This window comes from Mustelus asterias, chromosome 9 (genome assembly GCF_964213995.1).
Source record: "Mustelus asterias chromosome 9, sMusAst1.hap1.1, whole genome shotgun sequence".
In the NCBI taxonomy this organism is placed as follows: Eukaryota; Metazoa; Chordata; class Chondrichthyes; order Carcharhiniformes; family Triakidae; genus Mustelus; species Mustelus asterias.
In genome coordinates, this window is record NC_135809.1 from 105,742,337 (window position 1) to 105,751,712 (window position 9,376).

Here is a 9,376-nt window from a genome sequence, read left to right on the forward strand (position 1 = left end):
GCCAATAGATGCGACTGTGCCTGATTAGAGCGTCTGATATTAATTTGTTACTTTTAACTTAAGGTTTGCTTTATTTTTCGCGTTTCAAGTGTACTTTATCATCGTTGGAAATGATTTGGATGGCCATATTTGATGTAAAGCCAATCTACAAATCACAATTGCCTGCATCATTTTTAGCAAACGCCAGATCGAAAAAAAATTGTTTTACGAGTTTTAATTACAGGCAGGTTTAAATCAGTTTTTGCAGGAAAATTTTGTATCTACCCTCCCCCCACCACCCCCACACCCCCGCGCAGACGCTTCTACACCCGCTCTCCATCAGCTGTTTCGCTCCTAACAGGATTTTTAAGCATGCCGTTTGGAGTTCTGCTTCTACCTAATCGAAAGCTGGAGATCAGGATGGCTGAACTGTGAACGGGATAAGGGACGGAGAGAATGTCCATTTTGAGTAAATAATTACAACGATATTCCAGGATTACAGCTGTGTGATAATTTGGTTGAACTTTTAGGTCCTTGAAGCTGACTTCCAATACCATCAGTAGCACTGATAATCCATTACACAATCCATTAGTTAACTGGGTAATTCCAGTGCTGTCAAGTTTCATCAATTGAGTAATAATTATTGTATCTTTCAGTCCAGTTTTTGATTTTTGCCTAGTTTGGTTAACAGAAAATTGTCTTTCATTCTGTTTAGTACATAATTTCCCCCCTTCCCCCATTGTCTCTAGATATGTATACATTTATTTGTTAATGGAGTTGGGTACCACATCCCAATCTGAGCCTGGGAAGAGTAGGAAAGGAACAAATGTAATTTGGCTGAAGTAATGCTGGGTGCCTCGGAGTGGCGCCCTAGAGTGAGATTTTTCGCAAGGTGCTGTGTAATGGACTGTGCAGATGGGTTGGATAAAATCATGCCTTTGTCTTTCTCTCAGAAACATGGTTCTGCTGAAGATCTCCGCTTTCCTCGTGGTTTATGCTGTTTTTGTATGTCAGATAAACAGCTCCCACGCCGTCCCTCTCAGGTAGGCATCGGGAGGAGAGTTTTCTGCTCTTTTCCTCTCACATAGTTTCAGTTGGATTTCTATTGGGTGGGGAATGGCATCAGCTCAATTTTCACTCAATGTTTCATCTTAATAATTTCGTTATCCATCAAGTAAAATACAATACAATCCGAAACAGGTGAGATCGAAGGTTATTAGTTTGTTCTGATTGACTTTGAGGATTGTTTTAGATATTCTCACATTGATATAGTGATATGTGTATAGAGCATTTTCACTTCTTATTCATGAGTTTATCCCTTTGAGACGTTACAAGAGAGAAAGCAACAGAAGAGGTAAAATTCGAGTCAGATAGAGGTGGAAATGAAGTTTGAAAGGGAACTCAAAATGCACAGGTTTATTAAACGGCTTGGCTGTCATCGGGATTATTAATCTCATTGGGATTATTAATTAATGCGCGCACTCAATTATCCTTGTGCTCATGGATTTAAGTTTAGCGATTGAATTCCCTGGCCACACCAATGGTGGCCCACACTCGCTGCCTGTTAGGCACTTTCAAACACTAATCACTATCATAATGTGGGAAACCCAGCTGCCAATTTTGGGAGCAGCAAAATCCAATGCGATCCCCTCAGCAATGATCTGAATAAAGCAGTGATGTAGATTGAATGATTTTATAAATCCACCCGAGTGGGGAGGGGGAGGAGGGGATATGTCTCAATGCAAAGACAGCATGTCCTATAGTGCATTTCTTCTGCAGTGGAATGACAGCCCGGAGTGTGCACTCAAATCTCTGGAATGAAAGCTTGAACGCTGACTCAGCGGGACAGAGCTCTACCACTGAGCCAAGTCTGAATTTAATAGTCATAAATCTCACACACTGCTAGCAGCATAACTGATGCAACAGGACAAATCTGTTCTCTCGCAGTGATTTTTAAATGGCTAGCGTGACAAAGGCAGGATCACCGCCCCCCCCCCCCCCATACTGTATCAGGATTGCACAAAAGCCCAGGTTTTAAATATATATATATATATATTCTGGCGACAATAGAATTACAACTGACCCATTGATTTAATTGCATGTAGAGACTAGCGTATCGCCACACTCACTGTGAGGTTCTGATTTAGATCTATGCTGGAGTCATCAGACAGGGTGGCCCTCAATGATTACGAAGTTCGACGATTGCTGAATGCGCTAGTAAAGGAATTCATGCAGATGATGGCAGAGGAACTGGAGCAACAAGTCCCCGATGCCAATAGGTAAGGTAACGCGGATTTGGAAACAATCATTCACGGGATGTGGGCGTCGCTGCCCAGGCCAGCAGTTACTGCCCAACCATTGAGAAGGTGGCGCCGAGCTTCTTGAACAGCTGCAGCCCATGTGGTGTGTAGGTACACCCATGGTGCTGGTAGGGAGGGAATACCAGCATTTCATTACGAGGTATGGTTGAGCGATATTGTTCGAGGCATATTGATTATTAAATAATACAAGTAGTGTATTTTCAGCTTTGTTCTAAGAGTAGCGTCACTTACATCAGACAGTAGATGTTGATCGGAAAAGTTACTTGCTTTCTCATATATAACAATCGTCGCTGAGTCTTGGTATATAATGTGCAATTAATTTGTTTTCCCGTGAATCAGCCAGAATTATCTGACATAAGACACCACAATGGGGTTCATTAGATGTTGAGGAAAATCAATAGCTTGTTTGTAAAGAAGGATTGTGATCAAAAGGTATGTTTTTAAAAAGCGACATGATCTGTTAAAAGGAGAGTTCAGTGCTCTGTCTTAACCTTGCATGGGAGAAATAATCTTGGGGGAATGTGAGTTATGCTTGCAAGTTCCAGTGACGAGTACGAAACGAATGCTTGAAGGGGTGCATGTCCATTCAACATATCCGAGCTGGTTTTGTTTCGGCACTTGGTTCAAAATGCATGAATAAACTGTTTTAAAAAGCTGCCATTCTAAGTTTGGAACCGATGAGAAAAAGCATGGCCATCCTTTTTGCAAGTCTCCTTGATACAATAACGGGCATCTTTAAGCATTATAATGCGAACGATAGTTTCTCAGTGCAGATAATTTTTTGCATGTAACAGTTGCTTGTTTGTTAGATGAAAACTGATGTTCTGCCGAAATATAAGTGCATGACCCCGCATGCGTTATTATGAGATTGTTTTTGCATGTTTTTTCTGCAGCTTGGATAGATCCATTGTGAAACGGTGCACGAGTCTGAGCACTTGTGTGGTGGGAAAATTGTCCCAGGAGTTACACAAATTACAAACCATCCAACGCACTGACGTAGGAGCGACAACTCCTGGCAAGAAAAGGAACATTCTCCCGGAACTGGAAAATGAACGCTATGCAAACTACGGAGAGCCATTTGAAAGCAACTAACCGTTTGTTGTGATGCATGGATATTAAATGCCTGGAGGATAATCCGCCTGATAAAGTGCTATGTTTTTTTTCCGCCTCAATTTATGACGAAGAATGCTAGTCATGGACATAAATTAGAATAGTACATTAACCTTCATAAGCAGTTATTTTAGCTTTAAAACCCATTTTCTCATTATATAGTTTTACTGCCTTCTGTGGCTATACAGTGTGTCATTAAATGAATGCTTCTTCGTGCATGACATGGGTCTTTATTCAATAAACTTATTTTTCTACCTGGAACATTATTTTTATAACATTATGTATTCGATTGAAGGATTGTAGGTACACTGACTTAATCAATAGTGTAGAAGTTTCACTTTTTGACATTCTCATTTCTGATGAGATGAGAAACTTTACAAGTGTCCAATGTTACCAGTGTCTTCGGTAGCTTAGTTTAAAAGGGTCAAGAGCTGTTTCCTCTCTTCATGTATGTAGACTTGCAACTGAATAATATTTATAAGTAATGGCATTCATTGGCAACTTTAATCAGTGGCAACTTGAAAAAAACTAGCTATATATTTTAATTTTAAATAGTTCTGAGGGAAATGACTCAATGTCCATTGCAGTGTGTGAATAGGACTGCTGTTCTATAGATAGGGTTCATTGTATTCTGCGTAAGTTTCAATAGGGCGGAATTAGGGTTCAATTAAAATACATTTTAAAATATTTCTTATCAAGTAAAAAATGATTTTTTTTATTTGTAATGCCTTTTTTCCCCCTATAAGATCGCTTGGTCCCACGTAGACCCTTCAGTTGAAGGATCTTGCTCTGTTGCTTCGGATCAGATGATGTGGAGTTGATCGGGTCAGAATAGAGTGGGCGGAATTAAAATCTGAAAGCTCTCTAAGTAACAGCAGCACTGCCACATTCTTCCCGCAAATTGGCAAATGGATTAGATTGCAGACATAGTTGACCACAAGAAATGGAAATTACAGCTTGCAATTTCAGGCATTTCTTTTGGACTAACTGCAGTGTATCCATTTTGATTAGTATCAATTTACATTTTGTAATTCAATATTGTCATTATTTTCCCTCTGTGGATATCTGTGTTTCTGTGCGTGGGCATTCTTGTTATCCTATTTGCTTGTAGATTGGATATTTTTGTGCCCTTTCGACTCCTCACAGTTGTTCAGTGGGGGGTTGCCATTTGTTTTTGAGACCCCAGGTCTGTGGTCAGAAGCCAAAGCCTGCTGCATGTACAATGCGATCTTAGTCCATATGGAAATCACATGTCAGCACTGAGCTGTCGGGCATCGCAACCAATAGTCGTGTGTGCCTTCTGGTTGTTTATACCGAGCTCAATAAAGCGGGCGGGCGGGGGGGGGGGGGGTGGGGGTAAGCAGAGATGTTTTGTGTCAAGGAAAACTCCGATAAAAAGGATAATAGAGAGGAACAGATGATATTCTCATAGGATTTAGATGGAGGAGGGTAGCAGGAGAGAAGTATAAACCTGACTTGAACCACTTGGCCCGAAAGGCCTATTACTATTATGTGCGGTCTGTGTAATTATATGTCTGATCACCTCTCGGCCTTTTGGCTAAGATCAAGCTTCAGATCACGCCCAAGATGGGGGCGGGGCCTCATCTTGTCAGCTTGAATTTTGTTTGTCTCTCTTGTGGGGACCATGAATTGGATTCAATTGGATTTTGAATTTGTTTTTTGGAGCAAGCAAGGAATGGATTTGGGTTTGCCTGGTCCATTCTGAGCATTGGCTTTGTAACTTTAAGAATAGAGTAAAAAAATTAAAAACAGTATATATGTGTACACAAAAAAGAGTTAACCCGATCTTTTACCCGTTATGCAGACCCCGAGTCTTTCAGCAACAATGGATTGAAGGGGAAACGTTAATATTTTGGCCTATGGGGATATGGATTTAACCTGATTATTTTTTTTGTGTTTATTTCCATCTGTGAAGCAGTATTTCTTTGGAGAAGCGAGCCTGCAAAACGGCCACCTGTGCGACTCACCGTCTGGCTGACTTCCTCAGCCGGACTGGGGGAATGGGCAACAGCGACTTTGTCCCAACCGATGTAGGGGCCAATGCCTTCGGGAGGCGAAGGAGAAACGTTCAGATGTAGACGATTCAGGGAACTGGTAATGGACTGTTTCTCAGCTGTTGGTGAACGTTGGCACCAGCATCGACGTTTGCATGTTTCTTGTGTAAATAGTGCGGGTTCTGTTTTAAATCATAATGTTGCATGTTAATGACAACACCGGGAGAAGCAGTTCACACCTTAGTGCCAAACTTGCCATTGTTAGTTATCTGGTTTACCTGATGTTTCATCATCAATGGATCATCGCAATTGCAGCTTGAACACGTTTCTGAGAATTGTTTTGTACAGCCTTGGTTTAATAAACGTTAAAGTTCATCCGGTATAATTTTTGATTCCAATCATGATATTGCAATCTGGGACATTGGGGTTCACTGCAGTGTTTGTTTTAATGTATGTGCTGATCTTGATCACTGTTGAGTGTGACACCTAACGGATCAGTTGAACTAATTTCCAACCTGCTTCCGCCCAGCTTTCACCCTAACCACTTAACGGCCGTTCATTGGGATAGTCAATCTCAAATGGGAGTCAAATCAATTCAATGAAGCAACATTTCTACTTCACCAAGATTGTAGCCTGCAGCATATTTTTAGCGTGTGTAAAAAAACAGCTAAAACAACTATGTAATCCTTTTCAATAGAAAGTTCAGCTTTGATGCCCCATTGACCACACGGGAATACTTTAAATAGCGCTTTCAAGACATCTTGACGATATAATTCTGTAAAACCTTTTTTCAAAGGTTTTAAAGTTTATTTATTGGTCTCACATGTAGGCTTACATTAACATGCAATGAAGTTACTGTGAAAATCCCCTTGTCGCCACACTCCGACGCCTGTTCGGGTACACTGAGGGAGAATTTAGCATGGCCAATGCACCTTGGATTCCTGTTCCAACATTCTACAAATAATACACAGATTAGCCTGCTTTGAAAGTACTACACCTAAGCAGTGTACAATCAACAAACGTTGTTAAAGGAACTGTATATTGCCAATCTTCTGTCAAACACACAAAAAAATTCACAAGTTGAGGAGTTTTCGAAAGTGGATATTGTATTCAGAAAATGCGCCCTAACCTAGTCGTATTCTGCAGACAAATGCAGTAAATAGTTAAAAGTCCTGAGTCTCCTGTATTTTTTTGTGTCTTCCAGGCAGACAGCAGTCACTGACGAGGCAAAGTTCTTTCACTCCTGATTAGATGTCGCTTGGCTCGCTTCCTTCATAGCAGAAGCACGGAGAACAATAAACGATTGGAAATGTTTACTTCACATCGTCTTAACGTTACAATCCAAACTCATAGTTTTGTCCCGATTCCCCATCTTGTTAATCCTCGTTATTCTTATGTAAAGCACTTCCTAAACATATTGTGCAGCAAAATTGACTTTTACATTACATCATGTTTTATATCCAATTATATTTGAAATAAAAGCGATGGTATATATATTCTATTATTTAATAATGCTTGGGCACAATGTGCAATGTGACTTCCAGCTCTGTGCTGTTAGAACTTGGTCTCGACAGCACTCTTCAGTATCTCGGGGATGTAGTAAATGTTGCCTCTCAAGGCATGTATGTAATATACTTTGTGTTGTGCCTTGATGTAAAACGCCATGAATTACATGATTGTACAGTATATTAATGACATCTTAAATATTGTATCAATTGTGAAAACCGCAAGATTAAAATATTTTCGATACATTGAAGTCGCGATACTTTGATTGGACGGAATCTTGATCAGACTGAACTTGGAACCAATGAGGCAATGAGTTAACGGCAGTGACGCACAGCCCTCTCCTAATTAGCTCCTATAGGCAGCCAATCAGAATGAAGGTTCTGCAAGCATTTATTTAATTTGTTAGTGTCACAAGTAGGCTTACATTAACACTGCAATGAAGTTACTGTGAAAATCCCCTGGTTGCCACACTCCAGCGCCTGTTCGGGTACACTGAGGGAGAATTTAGCACAGCCAATGCACCTAACCAGCATGCCTTTCAGACGGTGGGAGGAAATCGGAGCACCCAGAGGAAACCAACGCAGACACGGGGAGAACATGCAGACTCCACAGAGATAATGACCCAAGCTGGGAATCGAACGCGGGTCCCTGGCGCTGTGAGGCAGCAGTGCTGACCACCGTGCCGCCTTGAATTAGCTTCTCACTTAGTTCCAGTTCAAGCTTCTAACAAATAAAATGGCGGTGATACTAATGACAATGAATTATAACTAATGTCCTCTAGTGTAGTTTTTTGTAAGACCTAAAGCAGAATATTGCTCACCATTCTATCTGGTTTTCTGTACTGAAGGGAACACTACCCACTGTTGCAACGCAGTGAAGTTAGTTTGGTTGCCTCATCTCCAAATGTCGTTTCACGTGACGTGACATCCTGCTATTTGAGATTTTTATTAGGGGATAGGCTGAGTGCTTCATTTTCCTTTTCCAGCCGGTACAGACAGCAAGGGCCCAAGTGGTCCCCTTCTGTGCTGTAAATTTTAGAAACATAGAAAGAAACATAGAAAAACTACAGCACAAAACAGGCCCTTCGGCCCCACAAGTTGTGCCGAACACATCCCTACCTTTTAGGCCAGAAGAAACATAGAAAAACTGCAGCACAAATGAATCTATTTGTTTTCAATTTATTTTCAATGAATCTATTTGTTAGCCACGTGTTAGCCTGGGCTTAGTAAGTAGCACTCTGTGTGAAAAGAATCATAGAAACCCTACAGTACAGAAAGAGGCCATTCGGCCCATCGAGTCTGCACCGACCACAGTCCCACCCACGCCCTACCTCCATATCCCTACATATTTTACCCACTAATTCCTCTAACCTACTCATCTCAGGACACTAAGGGGCAATTTAGCATGGCCAATCAACCTAACCAGCACATCTTTGGACTGTGGGAAGAAACCGGAGTACCCGGAGGAAACCCACGCAGACACGAGGAGAATGTGCAAACTCCACACAGACAGAGACCCAAGCTGGGAATCGAACCCAGGTCCCTGGAGCTGTGAAGCAGCAGTGCTAACCACTGTGCTACCGTGCCGCCCTGGGTTTTGGGTTTGAATCTCAGTCCTGGGCTTAAAAAGCTACAATCTTGGCTGATACTCCAGTGCAGTAATAATGGAGTGCTGCACTGTCAGAGGTGCTGTTTCTCAGATGAAATGTCAGGTTTAGGCCCTGCCTGGCCTCTCAGGGGGATGGAAAATATCCCAGGGCACTTTTTCAAAGAAGAATAAGAGTATCTCTTAATCAATATCACAAACACTCAGGACATTGCACGTTGGTCTTCATGAGAGTCTGTTGCCCGTTTCTGATATTTCCGAAGTACTTCTTTGGCTGTAAAGTGCTGGGGCGGGGGGGCGGCGGGGGGGGGGGGGGGGGGGCTGTCAGCACTTATGAAGCGGGGTTGGCGGGGGAGGGGGGATGGTGTCACTAGTTGTGAAGGGGGATTGGGGGGTGTCAGTAGTTGGAAAGGGGGGGGTGGTACAGGGGTGTCAGTAGTTATGGGGGGGTTGGTGGGGGTGTCAAGTAGCCATGGGGTGGTCAGAGTAGTTATGGGGGAGTGGGGGTCAGTAGTTATGGGGCTTGGGGGGGGTCAGTAGTTATGGGGGGTGTGGGGGTCAGTAGTTTTGGGGGTTGGGGGTCAGTAGTTATGGGGGTTGGGGGGGGGTCAGTAGTTATGGGGGTCTGTAGTTATGGGGGTTGGGGTCAGTAGTTATGGGGGAGTGGGGGGGGTCAGTAGTTATAGGGGTTGGGGTCAGTAGTTATGGGGGTGTGGGGGTCAGTAGTTATGGGGGTCTGTAGTTATGGGGGTTGGGGTCAGTAGTTATGGGGGTGAGGGGGTCAGTAGTTATGGGAGTTGGGGGGCAGTAGTTATAGGGGTTGGGGTCAGTAGTTATGGG

At 42.6% G+C, this 9,376-nt stretch overlaps 1 protein-coding gene across 2 annotated transcripts; it reads left to right on the forward strand.

Annotated features, from left to right (window-relative positions):
- Positions 1-936: 936 nt before the first annotated feature.
- Positions 937-7,173, forward strand: calca (calcitonin/calcitonin-related polypeptide, alpha). 2 transcript variants are annotated; one of them, XM_078221280.1, is made up of 4 exons: positions 937-1,022; positions 2,127-2,258; positions 5,347-5,525; positions 6,630-7,173. In XM_078221280.1, exons 1-3 carry the CDS (start codon positions 937-939, stop codon positions 5,507-5,509), a joined length of 381 nt encoding a protein of 126 aa, XP_078077406.1. In that variant the 3' UTR covers positions 5,510-5,525; positions 6,630-7,173. The 2 variants fall into 2 exon arrangements, with proteins under 2 accessions (XP_078077406.1, XP_078077405.1); XM_078221279.1 differs by lacking the exons at positions 5,347-5,525; positions 6,630-7,173 and adding an exon at positions 3,194-3,392.
- The last annotated feature ends 2,203 nt before the right edge of the window (positions 7,174-9,376 follow it).